Source organism: Arachis ipaensis, chromosome B2 (genome assembly GCF_059453495.1).
Source record: "Arachis ipaensis isolate K30076 ecotype BB chromosome B2, ASM5945349v1, whole genome shotgun sequence".
NCBI lineage: Eukaryota > Viridiplantae > Streptophyta > Magnoliopsida > Fabales > Fabaceae > Arachis > Arachis ipaensis.
This window is the reverse complement of record NC_142437.1, coordinates 8,744,380-8,768,469: the sequence shown is the minus strand read 5'-3', so window position 1 is coordinate 8,768,469 and position 24,090 is coordinate 8,744,380. Positions and strand designations below refer to the sequence as shown.

The 24,090-nt window shown below is 35.1% G+C and overlaps 1 protein-coding gene and 2 pseudogenes across 4 annotated transcripts; 1 reads left to right on the top strand and 2 right to left on the bottom strand.

Moving 5' to 3' along the window:
- The first annotated feature begins 3,962 nt into the window (after positions 1 to 3,962).
- LOC148572978 (TMV resistance protein N-like) lies at positions 3,963 to 6,989 on the top strand (annotated as a pseudogene).
- A 1,983-nt stretch (positions 6,990 to 8,972) lies between these two features.
- LOC107624781 (putative disease resistance protein At3g14460 pseudogene) lies at positions 8,973 to 17,157 on the bottom strand (annotated as a pseudogene). Of its 3 annotated transcripts, none has more exons than XR_015905171.1 (4): positions 13,325 to 17,157; positions 12,679 to 12,891; positions 12,015 to 12,232; positions 8,973 to 9,739 (listed from the first exon to the last, which is right to left on the bottom strand). The product of XR_015905171.1 is annotated as a putative disease resistance protein At3g14460 pseudogene, transcript variant X2 (transcript). The 3 variants fall into 3 exon arrangements; XR_015905172.1 differs by lacking the exon at positions 8,973 to 9,739 and adding an exon at positions 11,195 to 11,497 and having other exon boundaries at positions 13,325 to 17,027; XR_015905170.1 differs by lacking the exons at positions 8,973 to 9,739; positions 12,015 to 12,232 and having other exon boundaries at positions 12,758 to 12,891; positions 13,325 to 17,154.
- A 957-nt stretch (positions 17,158 to 18,114) lies between these two features.
- LOC107626750 (cyclin-dependent kinase F-1) lies at positions 18,115 to 20,350 on the bottom strand. The gene is made up of 2 exons (XM_016329654.3): positions 19,578 to 20,350; positions 18,115 to 19,247 (listed from the first exon to the last, which is right to left on the bottom strand). Exons 1-2 carry the CDS (start codon positions 19,698 to 19,700, stop codon positions 18,366 to 18,368), a joined length of 1,005 nt encoding a protein of 334 aa, XP_016185140.3. The 5' UTR covers positions 19,701 to 20,350; the 3' UTR covers positions 18,115 to 18,365.
- Between the last annotated feature and the right edge of the window lie 3,740 nt (positions 20,351 to 24,090).

Below are 24,090 nucleotides of genomic sequence, written 5' to 3'. Positions count from 1 at the left end.
AAAATTATTACTAAATTTAAATGCAATAAAAAGGGAGAAAGAGTGTGAAATACTGATTAACATGAACAAATAATATATTTTCTGTTTTTACTAGGATAACTAGAATAAGCCCTACGTGACGCGAGATAAGTTAGATTGATTATATTATATAATATAACTTTAAAATGTTATATTTTTAAGCATTAATTAGATAATATATAAATTAATATTTAAAAGTACAAGACATTTATTTAATAATTTATATATAATTTAATATAATTATTAAAAAAATATACAACAAGTTTTTTGTGAAGTTAACATCTTTCTCAGATATTAACTTAAAGAATGAAAACATAAAAAAATACAATATAAAATTATAAATAAAATTTATTAATCACGATATATTAAAATTTATACCTACTAATTGGATGTTGTGTTGGAATGAATAACTAGTGGATTGGATGTTGTGCCAATATTGAACTGTGTTTAGAAATACTTTGGGCATTTTGTTTGACAGATTATGAGATAGAGTAATATTAAAAAGAGTACAGTCGACCAAATAGTATATACTTTGAATATTTGTAATTTTATTATCAAAGTTTTAATGTATATGTTAATGGCATTTAACTATTATTTTTTAATTCAATTGACATGCATTAAATTTAATTGATTAAAATGATTAAAGTTTTGTTGTGTCCCTTTAGTCACATATCAAAATTGATTTAAATTTTATAACTCTGGATGATAAATGACATATTATTCCTATGTAAAATTCTAATTATTTTTTCTATTGCAAAATTGTGAAATTACCATCTATACAAAATTAATGACATAACACAATTACAAGAAGTAACATGGAATAAGCTGTGGCAATTTAGATGGTGATGAACAAAGGTCACATTTTCAACCTCTATAGCATCAGTAAGTTACTAACCACTTGAAAACATTTAAAACACAAGCCCAGTCCAATCATACAAAAATTCAGTCTTTAATTGATGCTCTAAATCTCTAATACATAAAATAAGATTACATTAGTAAAATAATCCATTATGCTTACTTTTCAATAATATATCCTTAGCAGAGATTATTTAGGGGGTAAAAAAATCATCAATTTCTCATCACAGATTTGCCAGGTGATATTCACAGGGCCAAAGTCCTCCAGGTCAGAATCAGAACCCATGTAATTGTAATCATGCCACGGGGAGAAACCAATACCAATTTCTGTCAACTATAGTTCCATGTGTTTGTTCTTAGCCTCAGGATTAATCTTTTGTACAAGATACTTCTTAAGAAATACATCCTAACAAATAGGAATCTTTTGAGTAATAATTATTATATTTATTCGTATAAAATCTCACGAATACAAAGATAGTGTCCCATATAAATTGTGTAAATTTCTTTCTTTTTTTTTTCGAAAAGAAATACTCTTTCTGTTGCAAAAGCGCTTTTTATTTTTAATATGAAGTTAAGTTTGGTGTCTTGCCTCGATATGGAATACACAGGTACTTGACCTGCACGTGGTGACAGTGAAAAGAGTTGTGGTAGAAGAATTCGGACGGTCCGATTAGGGAGAGCAACTAATCGGAGGCTCCTCCGATTAGTTCACCGTGAAATTAAAAATTTTTTCTTCCTCTCATTTCGAACCCTTCGATTTGGTGCCTCAATTTTTTTTGCACACAACTCTCTCCCTCCGATTTCTTCTTGCATGGTACATTCAAAAACTGCCCCACATTTATGTAAAGCATCCCCTTAATCCATAACAATGCGTTACACACATAGATGAAACATATCTAAATTAATAAACCTTGCAAAAGCACACAAATTCCAAATATTAAAGTTAAAGGTAAAACTTCCCAATTTTAGAAATAGAAAACATTGATTTGGCAAATAGCTCATCAATTGGAATAGCTGATTGTTAGAATAATTGGTGTACCAATACACAAAATAGTGGCAGCAATAACAGAAACATGAAAAAAAATAAGGACAAGACACTAAAACTTTAACGCGAAAAATCCTCTCAATATAAGAGGTAAAAATCATGGGTCATTCAGACCAAAAAAGAAATACCACTATAATCAAACTAGAATGAGACTCGCTTAATGCGCGGGCGATAAATTAATAATAGTATATAATAAATATTAAAAATGGTTATGTTTTGTAAAATTAAATTAAATATATGTAAACTAAAGTTAAATTTGAAAGGTACTTTGTTTAAAATAATTTGTAGTACAAAAGATTTGGATGTTGGAGTTGTACAAAGTGACATTTTTATTTGGTGATTTGATTTTTGGATTTGTTTTAGTTGAAACCAATTGTCTTTTTGTTTGATGATATTGTCTAAAGAATGATGCTCCATTGAGTAATTTTGAGATGTTATGTAGTTTAGAAATAATTTTTTTGTGCTAAATTTGATGTCATTTGAAAGAATAGTGATTAGAAACTTATATAAGTAGTTGAAATAGTATGGAATTTAAATACTTGTAATGTAAAATTTATTATAATTATTAATATTATTATTATATTTGTAATATGAATGTTTATTATATTGAATGAATTATTTATAGAAATTAACAAATTAATGATTGGAGTTATAAATTTATTGTGTTGTTTATAACGGTGAGATATAATAAATATATGGATATGGATTGAATGTCTTTGTAGGTTATAAATTTTAGTACAAATTTTTGTATTATTTTTTTCTGCTGACTTGAAAATAATAGTTGACTCGGTAAAAATTAAGTGGTTGATTCTAATATTTTGCCAAATAAGCGATGTTGCTGATATGGCATTAGTAAAAAAAAAAGATGTTTTGAAAGTAATAGAAATATATGCAAATTAGGCTGCATAATTACCAATAACAATAATTAAAAATTAATAGTATCTAACCAAATTTGTAACCTACAAGAATCTATATCCCTATATTTATTATATTTTACCGTTATAAACAATACAATAAATTTATAACCCCAATAATTAATTTATTAATTTTTATAAATAACTCATTAAATATAATAAACATCTATATTACAAATGTCATAATAATCTATTAATCATAATAAATTTTACGTTATAAATATTTAAATTTCATATTGACCTACTTATATAAGTCTCTTATCACAAGAAATTTATTTTTGCACTACACAACATTTCAAACTTACTCAATAGAATATTATTCTTTGGACAATATCATATCACCAAATAAACAGACAATTGTTTTATCAAAGTTCGTGTGGTTCGTCTATGCAAAACATTAACACCCACAAATGAAGAAAAGTTTCTTTACTTAGAAATGATTATATTAGATGAAAAGATACAAAACAAACATATTTATTATATTTTTAAATTGTATTTTTAAATTGAACATTTTCCAACTCTATTTTGAATTTGTATCACTTGAGACATTGTCACAGAGTGGGTCAAAGAAAAATATTAACAGGTAATTTCACTTTATACTATTTCAATTATTCTTATTAAAAATAACTTATTTAAAAAAAAGTTTTACACATTTTTATTCTTTTTATTGTAAATGTCATTAGAAAACTACATGCACATCAAGAGAGTAAGGAGAAAGAAAACCATACAAATTCAAGATACATTTTTGAAAGAAAAACATACATATAAAGATAGAACAAATAACACAATACAAAATGCATACAACTCAATAATTCATAAAAACATGCCTTCGCAAGAATCTACGACACAAAGAAAAAAGCAACAACTCTAACAATAACACATTTTAAATTTAACTTTAGTTTATACATATTTAATTTAATTCTACAAAACATAATCATTTTTAATATTTATTTTATTATATCATTAATTTACTGTGAGGGTCTCATTCTAGTAAATGTTTAACTCAGAGAGCACGTCATGTAAAGTCATCTTTATATTGTTTGACCAAGCATTTAGACAATTTGCATTCTCATTATAAACAAACATAAATCATCACTTTCTCATGGCTCTGCATTCTCCTTTCTCATACGATGTGTTCATTAGTTTCCGAGGCAATAGCTAAGCATGAAAAGAGATACAAAGATGACATGAACAACAAGGTGGACAAATGGAAAGAGGCTCTGCATCAAGTGGCTAATTTGTCAGGCTATCATTTCAAATACAAGTACCTCACCTTCTTAAATTTGTTTCATTTGTCTAATATTTCAAATTGAAATGTGGGTCAGAACTTATACATTTTTGTATCTATGCAACATTGCAACCACATGTATATGAGCTAGTCTTGATTGGGCAGGGATGGATATGAACACAAGTTTATTGGAAACATTGTGGAAAATATCTCAAAAAGGATTAGATGACATGCGGTTTTGCCTGTTGCTGATCATCCAGTTGGATTGGAGTCCCCGGTGTTAGAGGTCGCTTCACTTCTAGATGTTGAATCTAATGCTGGGGTTCACATGGTTGGTATTCATGGAATTGGTGGAATAGAAAAAACACACTTGTTCTTGCCATCTATAACTTGATTGCTGACAATTTTGAAGGCGTGTGCTTTCTTAAAACCGTGAGAGAAAATTTAAATAAGTATGGTTTAATACATCTTCAAAACAATCTTCTTTGTAAAATATTAGAGAAGGAGGGAGTACACATAGTAGGTGTTGAATTGAATAGGAAAAGAAAAGATGAAGAAATTTTATTGATTGTTGATTGATTGAATTAAATTGAAATGTAGTTTAATAAGCCCCCGCAAGCTGATGGATGGAAGATGTCAATAATCCACAGCTTGGATAAGTTTCGATGAAATTGTTGAGAAAAGCGCGTCTGATGTGGTGACGCGGAGGAAGATGCGCGCGGAGGAGCTTGAGCTGCCGGCGGCAAAAATATAAAAGGAGATGCTGTACTTGAGCTGCGATCTTCAAAAAAATGCTTGCGTATGACGCAATAACTTCAAATGGCGCGCATAGAGCGCGATAAAAAAAAGAGGGCGCGTGGAACGCAATAAGAGTACAGATGAAATTGCTAAAACATATGCAGATTAAACTGCTGAAACAAAATGCAAACATGACTGCTGAAACAGAATACAGACGAAACTGTCGGAAGAAAGGAGGCACAGACGGAATTGCTGGTAAAGAACTGGGGTAACCAAAACTGGGGTAGGATTTTCACTTGGATGCCTTTAACAAAGATTGGTTGGATCTTGAACTGAATTGGAAGATTGATTATTCATTGTGAGAGGAGATTGAAAAAGAAGCATAGTGATTTCTCGTTGGAAAGATGATAGCTTATGTATCCTCTTCAAAGAGGATACCAAGGCTCTGATACCATGATAAAATTGTGAAAGAATAGGAAAAGAAAATATGAAGAAATTTTATTGATTGTTGATTGATTGAATTGAATTGAAATGTAGTTTAATAGGTGTTAAAAAAAGAATTTCACAAATACAACATAGGCTCTGCCAAAAGAAAGTTCTTTTAGTTCTAGATGATATTGATGATCCTGAGCAGTTGACAGCAATTGCCGGAAAACCTAATTGGTTTGGTCGTGGCAGTAGAATCCTTATTACAACACGGGACAAACATTTGCTAACACTTCATAGCATTGAAATGACATATGAGATACAAGCTTTGAATGAGGAAGAGTCCTTAGATTTGCTTAATTGGAAAGCTTTTAAAATAGATATTGTTAACCCAAGGTACGCAAATGTTTTAACACGTACAGTAACTTATGCTTTTGTACTTTCATTGACTTTGGAAGTAATAGATTCTAACTTGTTTGGAAAATATTTAGAACAGTGGGAATCTGCATTGGATCACTATGAAAATTTCTTGATAATAAAATATGCAAGATACTTCTTATGAGCTTTGATGCTTTGGAAAAAGAAGAGCAGAATGTTTTTCTAGATATTACTTATTGTTTTAAAGGATATACATTAATGAAAGTTACACAGATATATTTCAAGCTCATTATGGGATGTGTATGAAATATCATATTGGAGTGTTAGTTAAAAATTCTCTCATAAAGATTAATTGGTGTGATGCATGATTTAACAGAAGACATAGGCAAAAAAATTGTTCTAGAAAAATCACCAGAAATAGCTGGAAAGCGTGATAGATTATGGTTTTGTGAAGACATAGTAAAAGTTTTAGAAAATATTTAAGTAAGTAATAAATTGAATTTCTCTACATAAGTTTATTAAAGACTTTGTTTTCACACGTGTTTTAATTAACTCATATTTTTATTCTATCTTAAAGGGAACTAGTGCCATTAAAATCATGTATCTAGAATTTCCCTTATTTGATAGGGAAATAAAATGGGATGAAAATTTTTTTAAAAAGATGCAAAATCTAAAAACACTTAATATAACAAATGGTTGGTTTTATTGCGCTCCCAAAAATCTTTCAAATAGTTTAAGAATATTAGAGTATTTTCCATATGCTTTTCAACCAAAAGATCTCTCCATACTCAAGTTACCTTAGTACTACCATGTGTCTTTCAAGTTGGATAGCTTATCCAAGGCAAGTGTACTAAATTCATTTTTATGATATTGCATGTTATTAACTTTATAAAGTTTATTTGCTTGACTCTTCTTTTTTTTTTTTCAAAAGTTTGTGAGTATAAAACTAAAAGTATTGAATTTCGATTACAGTAATTTTTTGAAAGAGATATTTGATGTGTCTAATCTTTAAACTTTACAAAAATTCTCTTTTAAAGATTGTGAGAATTTAGTCACAGTTCAAAGTTCAGTTGATTTATTAAATAAACTTAAAATATTGAATGCTGAAGATTGCGATAAGCTACAAAATTTTTCACTTGCTATCAAATTGCCCTTACTGGAAAAACTCCTTCTATCTGGTTATTCAAGCCTTGAGAATTTTTCAAAAAATTTAGAAGTAATGAAAAATCTTAAATGGCTTCATTTGGAAGGTACTAGCATAAAAGATTTGCCTTGTTCATTTCGTAATTTTTTTGGATTGTTGCTTTTGGAAATGAGGAAAAATGAAATGTGTAAAGGACTGTACATGATTTGGTTAATCCAAAAATCAAATTTGCTTTTTGATTAACCAAAAATTTAATTTTAGTTAATTACCCAAATTGATTTTATATGATAAAATTGGTTATTAACAGGTTAATAACCACATTATTCTTGTACCACATTACATTTTGAAAAAGGATGGAATCATGGGGGGTTTCTTATAGTACAAGACAACGTCACAAGTCCTACTACAAAAAGGTTCCAAGTGAATGAATTGCAAAAAGAGTAGTATCATGCATGATATTCATTCACTGGTCCTTACAGAATGACAGGACTAATTATAATGATGATCATGCTCTCAATGATATTGCCCAACCATAAGAAGCAACCCTTGCTCCTTGAATCATGCATGGGTTTGTGGACATTGCTGTTTCTAGCACTTGTGACTAAGTAAGAATGCATTGCTGTTTGTTTCATTCAAGGTGTGAAATGAAAGTATTAGGTCAAGGAATAGAGATGACTATTCATTCAATATGGTGCTGAATTTTTACAGAATAGTTGAGCAATTCTGTGTGCTGAACCTCCTAAGTTTCTTTGTAAATAGTTGAAGTTGTGGACAGCCAGAAATATCAAGTAACTGAAGATTTGGCAACATATCAATGTTTATAGGAAGTTCCTTTAGATTTGTGCAACATTTCAGCACTAAAACCTCAAGGCTACTGAAATTGATGATACAAGAAGGCAATTCTTGTATTGCAGTCTCTTCCACCTCAATAATTCTCAAGTTTTCCATTTCTCCCAACAATTCTGGAAACTTCTCAAGTTGAGAACAACCATTAAGAGCAATGCATCCTAAAGATGGCAACTTTAAGACACTTGGTAAGTTCTTCAGCTCAGTGCACCTTTCAACACCTAAATAAACAAGTTAATCAAGTGATCCAATAGATTCATGAATATCAACCAAACTTTCCTATTAGGACTTCTCTTGTATTTATCCAACACAGATTGATAGGGGCGGCAAACGGATTTAAATCCGCCGGGCTGACCCGCATAACCCGCTAAAAAAGGCGGGCCGAGCTAGAAAATTGGAACCGCCAAATAATAAAATCCAGCCTAACGCGCACCGCTTAAACTGCGGGTTTTGGCGAGCTTTCCCGCCGGACTTAGTATTTTTTTGGAAAGGGGTATTTTTATAATTTTTTGCCAAAATCTAACTTTCTCCAACCCAACTTACAAGAGAATGCAGATGAAAATTGAGTGTTTTAGATTATATTTATTTTGTTTTAGAGATAATATTTATAATTATGTTTTGAATTATGTTTATTTTGCTTTGGGAACAATATTTATAATTATGTTTTGGATGAAAACTTGATTTATAACTATGTTAATTAGATATTTATAATTACAAAGACTTTAATATTTGTGAATATAAAAATTATAATTTGTTTATACCTTTAAAAATTATAATAGTTAAAAGTGAAAAACAGAAGAATTTTTTTATACCTTTATATATATTATTATTTAATAGTTAAAAGTAAAAAAAAAAAATTTAGCGGGCTTAGTCCGCTGGCCCGCCAGCCCGCCATTAGGCGGAGTGGGGTAGGATTCTGGGACCGCCTCACTAGGCGGGGCGAGGCAAGCTTATGGCGGGGCGGGACGGACTTCCCATTGGCAAATGCTTCGACCACTCCTAACAGAGCCTAATACTGGCTTGTATTTTCTCTGACATTCGCAAGAAAACTCGCATATCGAAATTGATTACATAGTGTGTTAGAAACAGCTTTTACAATAGTTATTTTACCAATTTCGCCAATACCATAAATGCCAACCATTCTAACATCATGAGATCCAGGTTCTAACAGTGAGTATACTTCTGAATTCTGATACACGAGCTTGGAGTCCAACAGGGTGTCCAGCTACATTTAGCGGAATGCGATTCAACTTTTGGGATACTTCATCCACTACATTTAGCTATATATGTGTATGATTTGATCAATGTATCAATAGATATTATATTGGTGCATATGAACATAATTTAACAATTATCAATAGTTAATATAGAATTCAATAATTTTTCCAGAAATTTTGTAATTTCATTGAAATTGAGTATGATACATCTGAATAGTACATTGTTCCACCGAGATTGGTATAGACTATATGAATACTTGGCCTATGCAGGTTATGCCTCTTTAAAAAACCTCTATAGACCAAACCCCTGGAGCTTGGGAAAAAATCCAATAGAGGAAAAAGAGTACATCAACCATGCATAATTTAAGGAATAATAAAAAAGAACTCAACAACTTTTATAACCTCATATAACTAAACTCTAGAATAAAGAACACTCTTGGAGTCGGCAAGAAGAAGAACAGTGAGTTCTGGGAGAGGGTTGATCATAAGAGAAAACGTATAATTTGAAGAAGAACCCATCTTTGCCAAAAAATCAGCACACGAATTTTCTTCCCTTATGATATGATAGATAGTGACGTCCCACTCAAGAAGCATCAACTGATGAATTTCTTCGACAATGTGTGCGAATTCTGGAAAGTCTTCGGCATTGCCATGAATAATCTTCAGAGCCACCATGCAATCACTTTCACATTCCACCTTTCTGTACCCAGATTGCCATGCCAACCACAAACCATGCCGAATAGCCATTAGTTCGGCTTCGACACTGTCGGCAAAGCCAATATAGCTGACAAATCCGGCAATACAGTTGCCATCTTGATCTCTGAGCAAGCCGCCACATTCTGCTCTTCCTGGATTTCTTCTTGAACTTCCATCCACATTGAGTTTGATGGCCCTTCGGAAGGTGGAACCCAGCGAACCAGCATCTTTTGCCTACAAACACAGTAAAACGTCAAACTAAACATAACCAAAAGAAAATTTAGAAATAATTCACTGAATATTTTATAAAAGAACATAGTTCTCCAACATACTCAATGCTCAAATTTAAAATCACAGATTAAAAGAACCAGAAATATCGAATATTCAGAGTGCTATTATAATTTTGCAATGAGGTACAACCTTATTGTGTGAACAGACCACAAAAGCTAAAGTGAAGTATTCTATTGTGTTGTAAAGTATTGAAATAAATCTTGAAATTATTTTATATATGTTTAATGTCTTTGTGCCTGGGATTGTTATAGATTTTTTTCGTTTACTCCGTTCAGGTGCTATATGAAGCCTTTTGGAATCCCGTAAAAGATTGTTGAAACACAATCATCAATCATCAAACGAATCCCGTAAATTAGATTTAGTACGTTTCAATTTTTTAAAATAAATAAATGTTTTATTTAGTCTAGTAAACTAAAATAATTATATTATATAATATAAATTAAAAAATGTTATATTTTTAAGAATTAGTTAGATAATGTATAAATTAATATTTAAAAGTATAAGACATTTATATATAATTCAATATAATTATTTAAAAAACATATACGGCAACAAATTTTTTGTGAAATTAACATCTTTCTCAGATATTAACTTAAAGAATGAAAACATAAAAAAATAATATATAAAATTATAAATAAATTTTATTAATCACGATATATTAAAATTTATACCTACTAATTGGATGTTGTGTTGGAATGAATAACTAGTGATTGGATGTCGTGCCAATGTTGAACCGTGTTTAGAAATACTTTGGGCATTTTGTTTGACAGATTATGAGATAGAGTAATATTAAAAGGTGGGTACTCCAATGAAGATATTATAATTGCCTTCATGTAATAATTTTTCTTTTTGACCCTTGGATGATGGATTGAAGGGTTAGATTTTGATATGTTAAAAAAGTGTCCTTTTTATTTGAAATGTGGCCAAATCAATAAATCACACTTTTATACAAAGGATCTTCATAAAAGGATGTTTTTTACATCTTCATTTGAGTAGCTCCCTAATTAAAAAGAGTACAGTCGACCAAATAGTATATACTTTGAATATTTGTAATTTTATTTTTATTATCAAAGTTTTAATGTATATGTTAATGGCATTTAACTATTATTTTTTAATTCAATTGACATGCATTAATGTAATTGATTAAAATGATTAAAGTTTTGTTGTGTCCCTTTAGTGACATATCAAAATTGATTTAAATTTTATAACTCTGGATGATAAATGACATACTATTCCTATGTAAAATTCTAATTATTTTTTCTATTGCAAAATTGTGAAATTACCATCTATACAAAATTAACGACATAACACAATTAATTACAAGAAGTAAAACATGGAATAAGCTGTGGCAATTTAGATGCAGATAGTGATGAACAAAGGTCACATTTTCAACCTCTATAGCATCAGTAAGTTACTAACCACTTGAAAACATTTAAAATACAAGCCCAGTCTAATCATACAGAAATTCAGTCTTTAATTGATGCTCTAAATCTCTAATACATAAAGTAAGATTACATCAGTAAAACAATCCATTATGCTTACTTTTCAATAATAATCCTCCAGGTCAGAATCAGAACCCATGTAATTGTAATCATGCCACGGGGAGAAACCAGTACCAGTTTCTGTCAACTATAGTTCCATGTGTTTGTTCCTAGTCTCAGGATTAATCTTTTGTACAAGATACTTCTTAAGAAATACATCCTAACAAATAGGAATCCTCTGAGTAATAATTATTATATTTATTCATATAAAATCTCATGAATACAAAAATAGTGTCCCATATAAAATTGTGTAAATTTCTTTCGTTTTTTTTTTTTGGGAAAAGAAGTACTTTTTCTGTTGCAAAAGCACACAAATTCCAAATATTAAAGGTAAAACTTCCCAATTTTAGAAACAGAAAACATTGATTTGGCAAATACCTCATCAATTGGAATAGCTGATTGTTAGAATAATTGGTGTACCAATACACAAAATAGTGGCAGCAATCGAATAACAGAAATATGAAAGAAAATAGGGACAAGACACTAAAATTTTAACGTGGAAAACCCTCTCAATATAAGCGGTAAAAACTACTGGTCATTCAGACAAAAAAAAGTACCACTATAATCAAATAAGGATACAAGAGAATCTCAAATAAGTGCATAAATCATGCTTACAGTAAGTTTAAACAACCAAGCACCAATGCATATAAATTTGAACCAAAAAGATGAAAATTTACCTGAGAGAGTTATAGCCAAGGATGGCGCTGACCGTGGTTCCAAGAATGAAGAACAAAATGAGAAAGCAAAACAAGATTCATCGTGCATCTATGCACTAAAAGAGATTTCAGTGGAAGTGCAGGATGAAGATACAACTGAATTTGTGAAGGATGATGGGAAAAAAGCTTGATGATTTCGGTGGGATTGCTTGATGAAGAAGTAACATTAGAGTCCGAATCTATGAAGCATGATGAATATATGGTCATAATACTACCAAGTTATAAAGAAAAAGATTTCAATAGACATAATACACTCACTTTACATGGCAATAACCTCTTTAATTAAGTCCAAAAGATCAAATATTCTATCACAATACTTCTTGAATAATTTGAATTCCACCGCAGCTTAATATATGTACAGAACATTTACTCTTGGTATTAGAATAGCTTATTATAGGCATCTAATAATATTAACTTTATCCAATGATTCAATCTATGGTTGAAAATGATTACACAGCAATAACTTGATCCTTCTATTTTGAAAGCTTATACACCTCATGCATGCTGTCCTACAAGAATCTTGCAACACAACAACTCTGTGAATTCTTTTCACAAATTAAGCTATCACTTACTTTTTCTCTGTGGAAAACAGCAAAAATAAAATTAGAGGAATAGAAAAATATACCTACAACAACAAAAGCATCAATCATAAGTGCCACTACTCTAACTTTCTCCATCATGTCCTTGCTTTTCAATAACATTAAGCCAAAATCAGAAAACACGGTATCTGGTTCCCAACACCTTAATCCAGCTTAATTACCACCACAAATGATCTTAGAATTAAATGAAGATATGTAGCCAATGTATAGGATTACATCTTGATATGTACACAAGCCACCTGCAGAAGATAGTAAAAACATTAAAAAAGTACATTTAATTCATCCATTTGTTTAATACATCTAAAAACAAATCTCAAATGTTGGAATACATGGAAAAAGGATATTCCTTGTGTTTCAATTTTTGTTTCATGGTAATTGTTATCATCCTCTTTAAAAGTGATTTTCTTTTGAAACATATGAGTTAACAAGTATTACATATAGCAAAGACTGTTTCTGAGAGTAAGAAAGGATATTTCTTTAACTACAACTGCAAAGTGAGAGCTTTCCCCATAAGTGGAAGAAAAGAATGCAAATTTTGCAGTTGGCATATGAGTTCAAGTGGTTAATGTTGTTTAAAGAAAGAGAAAAAAAAATGACTTGAAGGAAAAGGAAATTTATGCATGTGTGAATTTAATTGTGGTAGCATGAGAAACATGAAGGTTAGCGAATTACCTGCTCAGAAATCTACGAATTTAATGGTGGGGATGTGGGAAATTTTGGGCCAGATTAGTTGATGCTTGTTCTTGCAGTGTTCTTCTAGCAAAGAACACCATTGAATTCGAAGTAGCAAGAGAGAGGGAGGCAGCTTTTCTCCTGCCATATTCTCCAGCTTCCAACAGCTTGAAATGTGCAATTGCTGAAGGGAGGTGAGGTGGAGAAGCTCGTTGCACTCCAATGTCTCCAGATTCTTGAACCAGCATATCTCAAGAGTGGTAAGGGAAGGAAGGTGAGGCAGCGAACCCACCTCTGGGTATGACTTTATTATGCTCCCACTGCCACGACCTGAGATGGTGAGATGAATGAGGTTGTCCAAGTTGCCCAACCATGATAGACCCCTCACTTGTTCCTCGCATTCTCTCACACTTAGCTCTTTCAGGTTAGCCGGCAAACCACCCTCTGGCCACCTACAAATGTTTGGGCAACCTTGTATGTCGAGAGACTCTAAGTTTGGGAGAAGAGTATTTATGCCAGGTGGCAATGCCTCCAACTTCGAGCACTTGCTAACATCGAGATGAGTCAAGTTGGGTGTAGCCAGTCCTTCTTGGGGAAAAGACACTAATTGGGAGCAGTTAAAGATGGTGAGACGTTGAAGAGAAGCGTGTGGTGGCTCTGACGTTGACACTGATTCCAGATTTGAACTCTCTTTTATCTGGAGATTCATGAGAGTAGGAAAGGCATCCAACGACAATGAGGTCAGTGAATCACAGCTTTCATATATTTGTAGATCTACCAAATCATACTTCTGTTGTTGCTGGAGTAATTCAATGCGGTGGCAATGAAAGATTGTGAGTTTTTGCAAAGATTTGGGTAAACAATTGCCCCCCAAGGATACAACAGACTCAGACCAAGAGATATATATTTCTTGGAGGGAATTTAGATGGTGGATGATCCTTGCCTTAAATGCACACTCCACCACAGATTCAAATCCACTAATTGATAACCTATCCCCATCAAGTCTCATCTTTTTACTCCATCTTTCACCATCTTGTATATTCAGTTGGCGCACTTTGGAAACATCCGATGAGGAAGAAACTATCCTCATTAATACATGATTAACCATATCTCCCTTTAACATTCGACATGCTGTTATTTGAAGACTCTTAAGCTGAGGAAAGGCTTCTGAGTCAGGTAAGCTCCACTCCTCCCAACATGACATGTCATCAAATACCAATCTCTCCAGTGAGGGAAACGGTGCAATTGGCGAAGAATGTTGACGGCCTTCATTCTTGTAAAACTCCTTGACAATGCTCTTCAGTTGATCAAATCTTTTGATGCTCAGGGACTTGAGAGATGGCAGCTGTCCAAGTGAAGGCAGCACGCAGCAATTCCAGCAATATTGTAGAGATACACTTGTCATGTTTTGGTACAAGGAATGCCCAATCCAGTCTGGAAATATTTTACCTTTGTATATATCAACAATAAACTTTTTCAAGCCTGTGTGTGGTTGCAAGCCGTGGAGTATATCTTGTTCATCAGTATGTGTGTTTGAAACCATATCATCACCTGAAGACAGAGACCATTTCAACAATAACTCATCAATGTGCTTCTTATCTATTATCCTTGCACTCCTTGCCTGATTGGCATCAACCACATTCTCCAATTTCTCAATCTCAAGTGATCCATGAAGATTTATTTAAAAGCCCTCCTAACTCTTCCATTCCATTGTCTTCTTGCTTTCCCACCACAAACTTGCTTAAAATGTGCAACTGTTTTAATTTGCCCATTCCTTTTGGCATTTCTTTCAGAGGAGTACCCCTTATATCAAGATGCCGCAAATTCACAAGCTTATACATGCCATTGGCCAGCATAGTCAGCTTAAAACAATATTCTAGCTTTAATGTTTGTAAATTACACAACTTGCACAATGACTCGGGCAATACCACAATATCACTCCAAGAGAGATCCAAATAGCGCAATTGGATCAATTTATCTATTGAATCAGGAAATATATTGAGTCTACCAAAGGACAAAACTCTCAAATATTTATTCTTTGACAATATGTCACCTGGTAACGTTGCAAGTCCTTTCCTGGCATAAGCTCCATGTTCAAGATACAACAATGTCCTCAAAGATTCTATTTTATTAGAGGAGCATATTTTCTCAGGGATTGAATCACCGTATGACAAATGACGAGTTAGAATACTCATCTCTTCCTTTTCACTAAGTTCTTCTGAGAACTTACAATAAAGATTTCCAGCAAGAGAAGTTCCCAAGTCATGCATGAGATCATGCATCACAAAATACTTCCTAAAATAGTCCTCGCCCTGCTTGAAAAATAGTCTTGAAACCAAATCATCAAAACACTCTTGAGCAACTCCTTCTAAAGTCTCCCCCCTCTTTGGAGGTCGTTAAAGATTTTCAGCCATCCATAGCAAGATTAATTCATCTTTATCAAATTGATAATCTTTGGGATACAACAAACAATAAACAAAGCAGCGTTTTGAATGTTCAGGAAGATGATAGTAACTTATTAACAATGCAGGAAAAATTTTACTATTTGGCATAGGAAATTCCCAAATGTCATTTGATAGTATTTTATTCCATTCTTCAACACGACGCTCTGAGCGCAGCAAGCATCCAAGTGTTTCTGCAGCTAATGGCAAACCATCACACCTCTTGACAATCTTTCTACCTATTTCTTCCAGTTCCGAGCTCCCATTTGATTCAGGAAAGGATGCATTGTCCGCAAAAATAGACCAACAATAATCGTCTGACAGTTCCTTGAGAGTGTAAGAGTTATAGTGTTGGACTATTCGACCAACATTTTCCTTGCAGGTAGTTAGAAGAATAGTGCTTCCTTTTCTCCCATGTTGAAAAGGGGTGACAAAACTATTCCACTTGTCAACATCTTCACTCCAAACATCGTCCAAAACAATGAAGAACTTCTTTTCTGACAGTTTTTCCTTCAAATGTTGTTGAAGTAAATCAAAGCTGTCAAGACTACAAACACCTGAAGAGATCCCCTTTATAACATTCTTAGTAGTCTCAACAACATCAAAATTTTCAGAAACACAAATCCATGCTTTCAGATCAACCCCGTCCATCAAATCCTTATTGTTGAACAGCCATTGTGCTAAAGTAGTTTTACCAACCCCACCCATACCAACAATAGAGCTGACGGACAAGTTATGATCATTGTTGTCATTGAGCATCTTGATTAGTGCCTGTTGATCACCATCCCTGCCGTACACATTCCCCTTTACAAGAGAAGTGGATGGAGGTCTCCATGAGGAGCTACTCGTTGGAATCTTTTCAAGACCAAGGGTATCTTTGAGTTTCTCAAGATCTTCTATTGTTTTAACCACCTCTTCTATCTTAGTCACCATCTTCCTATCAGACAAGTTAAGGAAGCTAGGAAGATGAGTGCGTACCTTGTTGCGAATTTCAGTTTTGATGAAGACACAGTCCAGCAAGTCATCAGCAGTGTAGAGAGCATCCCTGAGACTATCAAACCATTTCCTTACACGATCGTTTCCAAACTGCTTCTGCTCAGCGTCAGCAACCAGAGCTTCAGCAGCCAAGAGAGCAGTCTTGAGCCTCTCAACCAACTTCCGGTCCAGCTTCCTGCCCACCACCAAGTTGACAAACTCAGGTTAAATGAGCCTGTCAAGAACAACATTGGCGAAGCCAGAAACTAAAGCTCCAACAAGAAGTGCTTCAGCCATGATATGATACAGATCACAACAACAGCAAATGAATCAGTGAGTGATTGGATTCTCAGAATGTAAGGAAGAGAGAGCAATATTGCAATAATGCTTGCGAGGTATTCAACAATAATAAAAGGCATATAAGCGAGATATTTACTTCATTTCTATAATCTTCTTTGAAGGTTGAAACACAATATTCAAATAGCAAAAGGGTGATCAACCGAAACTAGTCTTTATGGAAATTAATTAACTATATAATTTAAAGTAGGATCATCATCATATGATATCAATGCATATCATTATTAATAACAATAATGGATAGTGTGAGGTTAAAATATGATGACATTGACTCTAAGTGGTACCTGCCTTGAAGGTTACTCTTCTGTGTTTTTAATTCCGAGAGATGCAACAAAGTAAAATTGCAACTTGATGAAGATTTAAGACTTTTTGCACAACCCAGCTAATAGCTAGTACGGGTCTCTAATATTTTAATTCTATAATAAATAGTTGAAACATTTAATAAGCAAATAATTGAAATGATTATTAAACTTAAATGTGATAGAATGGGAGAAAGAGTGTGAAATATCTATTCACATGTACAAATAATATTTTTTCTTTTTTCACTAGAGAAATGGTATTCCATGTCAATAGCTAATATGCCACGTACACAACTCCATTAACGAATTAGCACTTGATACATGAGACAATTTATAGAGATTAATAGCGTTCATTTGATCTATGTACGGCTTTATTGTTGTTGTATCTTTTAAGACAATATTGTCAAAATCTAAATCTTTTGACAACTGTAATTTTCCAAGCAAGTAACAACCAGCTAAATCATTGCATAGTTGATGCAATTCTTTGAGCAGTCAGATTAGAACTTGTTAAGATCATGATGCTTGATAATTGCAAGTCAGTTGCAGATTACTTATGGAATGACTTCACTATAGTGGTAGGCTCAAACTTGTACTGGAATGAGCTGTGGCAATTTAGATGCAGATGGTGATGAACAAAGGTCACATTTTCAACCTCTATTCTCTACACTACGTTACTAACCACTTGAAGACATTTAATAATACAAGCCCAGTCCAATCATACAGAAATTCAGTCTTTAATTGATGTCCTAAATCTCTAATACATAAAGTAAGGTTACATTTGTAAAACAATTCATTATGCTTACTTTTCAATAATATATCCCTAGCAGAGATTATCCAGGGGGTAAAAAAAATTCATATCAATTTCTCACCACAGATTTGCCAGGTGACATTCAGCAAATAAAATACCAGTTGAACAACACATATGGCAGAGGCAATCTGAAGAATACAATGTACCATAAATTCTTTAGTTCATGGAAACTGGATGGAGAAACCAGTACCAGTTTTTGTGATATTCACAGGGCCAAAGTCCTCCAGGTCAGAATCAGAACCCATGTAATTGTAATCATGCCACGGAGAGTTTTCATCTTCTCCCTTTCTGTTCAAAGGAACATGCAACTCTGAAACCGGAACAGGAAGAGGTTCTTCATTAAAGTACTTGTCATGGAGTAGCTCCGTTGCTGTAGCTCTCTTGGCCGGATCATAACAAACCAGCTTTTTTACTAGAGACACTTCGTCGAGGGAGCGATTGGGCAGGCAAGCTTCAAGCCCAGGAGGGTTTTCCACCTTACTAAATGAGATTATTCCATAATCGGGAAGTTTGGAACAACCTGGCCATGCTTTCTCGTCGAGGTTGCCCAAAACATTAATAATCCTACTAAGCTGATCAATATCGGCTGTTCCAGGAAATAAGGGCTCCAGTGTAAAGAGCTCTGCAAATATACATCCCAAAGACCATAGATCAATTTCTAAACCATAGTTTGTGGATCCATAAAGGAGCTCAGGAGCCCTAAACCAACGAGTTCCAACGCACGACGTGAGACAACCCGATTCTTCTCCTTCGTCCTCCCTTGCTTCATAAGTAAAGCTGGATTTCAAAGGGTCATCATCTATATCACTTGTTGTGCACGTTGCAAGACAGGAGGTATTTCCATCAGGAATGTTTGTATCCTTATCAATGTCATCTGCAGATCTCTTTGTTTTCAGTTCATCCAAGACTCTAAAATATTCTTCGCGAAGGACAGTTCCCTGCTCTTGATTTCCAGACCCTGCTTGGAGTGAAGAACCATCATGTTCATAAGCTTGTGGGTTCTCCTCAGAAGTATCAAATCCTGGCTCCCCAAGTATCCTTGCCTGAAAACACAGTGAATCAAAATTTCATGAAACCTTCCCTATACTGAAAAAATATGTAGTAATAAAGACAATTAACTTAATTGAGACTAGACTACAAATTTCTTATCATTTATCATCTTTTATTGCACTTGAAATCCCTAAACATGCAAATTGTGTGACATAAATTCACCCTCAGCATTCCTTTACAGAGAAAATTTGTCCCTCATAAATTTCATATCATTTATCATTTCTTAGAGGCTTAATCGAATCTAGTAATACTAAAAACAATTGTAATCAGATATCATAATCAGTAATTAAGCTGATAAACAAAAAGTAAACGGAATTAACTACCTGTCCAAAATCTGCCAACTTGAGAATTCCATCATCTCCGATCAACAGATTACCGGGCTTCAAATCCCGATGCACGATCATGTTCCGGTGACACGAGTCAACACCGCATAGGATCTGCATCATCCACCGCTTAATCTCCCCAACGGGGAGTCCATTCTTCTTCTTCTTCGCGTCATCAATAACGGTTGCGAGATCCGTCCTTAGGTACTCGAGCACGAGCACAGCGTCCTCATCTTCGCGCCAAAAGTACTCGTGCAAAACGACGACGTTTGGAGAACCCTGGAGAATCTGAAGCGCATCAATTTCGCGAAACGCGGACTGGTAATCGTGGATTTCTTTGAGTGCGACGATTAGATCGTCGGAGAGGCGTCGGCCGCGGTACACGTCGGCGTAAGCTCCGGCGCCAACGCGCTCCAGGATTTGGTACTTGGCGATTATTTCGGATCTGGTGTGGATGCTCCAGCTCTTAGATGGAGGATCCACGGTGACGTTACTCCAGTGTGCACGTTAGTCCCTCACCACCACGCTCATGCCACTGCCACGTGGGTGATGATCTAGAGAGAAACGATGTAAGTGATCATATTGGCGCGAGAAAAGGCTGTTGCCGCCGGCGAAGGGGCGGTGGAAGGCGCTGACCGGGATGAAGATGGATGGATAGAGACAATGAAGTGACTGCGATAAAATCCATAACAGATGATATTAGGTTTGAGTTTGAGAGAAGTGATAGGGGTAAAATAGGAATATTAAATGTTCAAAATATTAAATTAAGAATAATAATATAAGAAACTCACCAAACATTTTTATTAAAATTTAGTTAGTATTTAATTGAAAAAAAATGTATAATTTTATATTATTAAATATAATTTTATATTATTAAAAATATTAATGATAACTAATTAATACTTATAAATATGATGACTTTCTAGCGTAACTGTAATAATATAATATACAGTTAAATATCACCCTAAACAAATAAAAAGAGAAAATGCTAATTGCTTGCTTTTTGGTTTCTTCCACTTGAGTAGTTTTTACCTGAACTTTCTTGACTTCTCTCTCTATTGTCCATCATTATTCAACAACAATGCGAATTTGATTTCCATATCCGAGAATTCTTAGACAAAGAAAAGAATAGAACAAAGATGATTCTCAATCTAAGAGATTTAGGGTTTTAAAATTTATGATGAAATTGATTCGAGCACAAAGAATTAATTTAAAATCCTATTTTAAACATATTGTTATTGTTACGGTGGGTAACCGGAGATTAATGGATTGGATGGTGTTGGTTGGCCCAATCGTTTGAAAGAGGAAGCCTTCGAGTGGGTCTGCACCTCGAGGGCCTCCGTCCGACTTGTTCATATGAGGAGAAGGGGGTGGTACCTGCAAAGACACTCCGATGCCTAAGTTAGCAAGAGTGTGAGCAGGTCTAGAGAGTATTGGGACTTAGAGATACCTGAGGAGTGTCAGGGTATTTATAGTGGTGATCCAATAACCACCGCTGAAGTAGTTCCACCTTTTAAGGTGGATAACCGTCCCTTTATCTTAGGGAAGTTGAGATATGGCTCCTGGAAGTGGGTAGAGAGATTTTAGGGGCAGTTACTCATTTGAATGAGTGATTATCTGTCAGTTAATCATCGTCCCCGACTTCTTTAGGATTGGTCGTGATAGGAACCGACTTCATAGGGAGGAGGTCGGTTCAAGGCGAGGCTCAATCCTCCTGGATTGGGCCTTTTGTTGGGACCTGGGCCTCATCGTTGGGCCAGGGTATGAACAGTGCCCCTACTCGAGCCCAATTTCTTTTTAAGATTTGGGTTCGAGTATTCTACTCGGAGTTGTAACCGACTTGCGAGGGAACCGACGTGATTATTTTCGTGACTTTTGATTTTTACAGTTACGTCTAATCAAACGTCGCGTCCGTTAGGGGTTTTGAGTGGGTATTAATTACCTTGGTAACGGTGCATTCATGACCGCTTCCCTTTTTACCTTTATGCCCTTAACGTACTTATAAGTGCTTTCCCCTTCTTTCGTTGTTTCGTTTCTTCGATTTTTCAAATTTTCCCTTTCATCCGTTCGTGGAGCATTTTCATATCAGTTTGTGGGACTTCTTTCGTTGAAGGCTTTTATCTTCTCCTACCTTTTTCCGGCAAAGGTTGGTTCTTTTTTCTCTCCTTTTGTTAATTGCTTTTGCTTGCATGCTTTTTTATTTTCTTTGGAGAGGGAGAGGTGACGTTGTAGCCTTCTGTTGAGTTCCGTGTCCCTTTAGGGACTCTCATTTTTTATTCTTTTTCTTTTTCCTTTGTAGGTTTTCATCGTATTTTTAGAAAAAATGTCTTCTGTAGAAGTTCTTGTTTAATGGGTTGATGTTACGGTCCTGGGGGAGGAACCCTTGGCTGATGTCGAGTTCATCACCCATCTTCGCACTCATCACCGCATTTGTACTTCTCAGGAGGATGAGCCCAAGTATGAGTTGGTGGCCCCGGGTCTGGAAGACCGGGTTTGTTTTGGGAGGGATTCCGAGGAGGTCCCTCATTTTTTCTATATGTATGAGAGCATGATTACCTGTTTGGGTGTTTTTCTTCCGTTTTCTGAATTTGAAATGGCTGTTTTACGCCACTGTCGAGTTGCCCCTACCCAACTTCACCCCAATTCTTGGGGTTTTCTGAAAATTTACCAATTTATTAGTCACGCTTTGGACTTTCTGACCTCTTTGAGGATTTTCTTCTATCTTTTCCACATGACTAAGCCCTTCAGTGGGCTAAATAACAAGCAGCAAAGGGTGTCTTTCCGAGCCATACAAGGTCGGAGAATTTTCACCCTTTTTGACGAATCCTTCCACGACTTCAAAAATTATTTTTTCAAAGTTCAAGCTGTAGAGGGTCACCACCCCTTTTTCTTGGATGAGAATTCTTCCCCTCGCTTTTCCCTCTATTGGTTGGAGGCCTCCCCCTGTGAGAAATACGGTCTGGACAACCTAGACGAGGTGGAGGCGGCCATTGTGGGGTTTTTCCGAGAAGTGTGGGGGAGGGCCCCATACTTGGATACTAGAAAATTTCTCCAGGGATCGCCGACTTTTGTTCGGTTGCAACTAGGTAGCTTTTATATATATATGTATATATATTTCTTATTTCCGACTTGTATCTGCCGACTTGAGATTTGCCGACTTGTTGTTTTTGCTAATTGTTTCTTTTGCAGATATGGCGAGGAAGAATGCTCAGGAATCTTACCAAAGAGTCCAGGAGGCTAGGGCAAGGTCTTGGGCCAGGACTGGTGGCACCAAGGCGATCATCTCTCCTCCTCCTCCTCCTCCCCAGAACACAGGGACTCCTTCCCAGCCCATTGTGATTTCTTCTTCGGCTTTGTCTCGGCCGCTCCCCTCCGCCTGACTTCTTCCTAAGCCGGAGAAGAAGAAGCGCAAGATTTTAGAGTCTGGCTCTTCTTTTGACGGTGGGGTTAAGGCGGATGCTCTTGCATTCGTCCGAAAGAACATCTACCCTCATATAAGTATGGATGATGTCTCTGTTCGGAACCACCTTACCACTCTGGCTGAGGAGAGTCTCAGGGCGGCGGGTGTTTGTGGCAAACTCTTAGATATTTTTGAGAAGACTCCTCTCATCTCTTTGGGGTTAACCTCGAAGGTTGAGGAGCTGGAAGGAAGGCTTCTTACTTATCAAGAGCATGAGAGGGAGTTGAAGGAGGAGGTCGCCAAGCTGAGGGAGGAGAGAAATAGCCTTCGGGAGAAGGAGAGTAAGTTGCAAGCCCAATGCAACATGGAGGCGGGTTTGAGGAAAACAGCACAGGAGAGTTACCAGAGTTTATTTCAAGATCTTGTGTCTGTGAGGAAGGATCTGCTGAATTCTCGGAATGCATATATCGAGTTGGAGGACTCTATTGCTGAGGGGGCCGAGGAGGCTTGGAGGATTTTTAAGGAGCAAGTCGGAGTCATCGCTCCTGACTTGGATCTTTCTCCTTTGGATCCTGACAAAGTTGTTATCGACGGTGTCATAGTGGATCCCCCTGCTCCCGTGATCGTTTCCGAGTCAGAATTGAAGACTCGGGGGCAGAGGATTATTGAGTCCCCTCCTCGCTCAAAGAACGCTTCGGGTTCTTCCCAGGTTCCTCCGACTTCCTCTTCATCTCCTATGGATGCCTCTCTCCCTGGTTCTAATGCTGCTCCTACTCCTTTGAAAAAATGATTGGCTATATGGGGGCCCGGCCTGTGGGTTCCCTCTTTTAAACTTTTTATATTTGGTGGTGTTGATTGACATTTCCTTTGGCCTTTCAAGGCTTTAAACAAAAAATATTTATAAATACCCTTTTTTGGATAAGGGTTTAAGTTACCTTTGCGTGCATGCTTTTCTGCTTTGATATTTTAGGAAGTCTTTTCGACCTTTTCCTGAAAACCTTTTGTTCGACTTGTCTGTTCTTCTGAGCTTTTTCGCTTTAAGAACCTAGGACAGTATTTTCAATAGTTTTTCGATCTCTTTTTCGCTTATTCCTCTATACTCAACTCTGTGAT

Bases quoted from the DNA above. Each gene is read 5' to 3' on its own strand.
- LOC107626750 (XM_016329654.3), bottom strand. From the start codon at position 19,700: ATGATGCAGATCCTATGCGGTGTTGACTCGTGTCACCGGAACATGATC. The intron at 19,248-19,577 runs GTAGTTAATTCC...CTGTGTTTTCAG, and splicing joins AGTTGGCAGATTTTGGACAG to GCAAGGATACTTGGGGAGCC.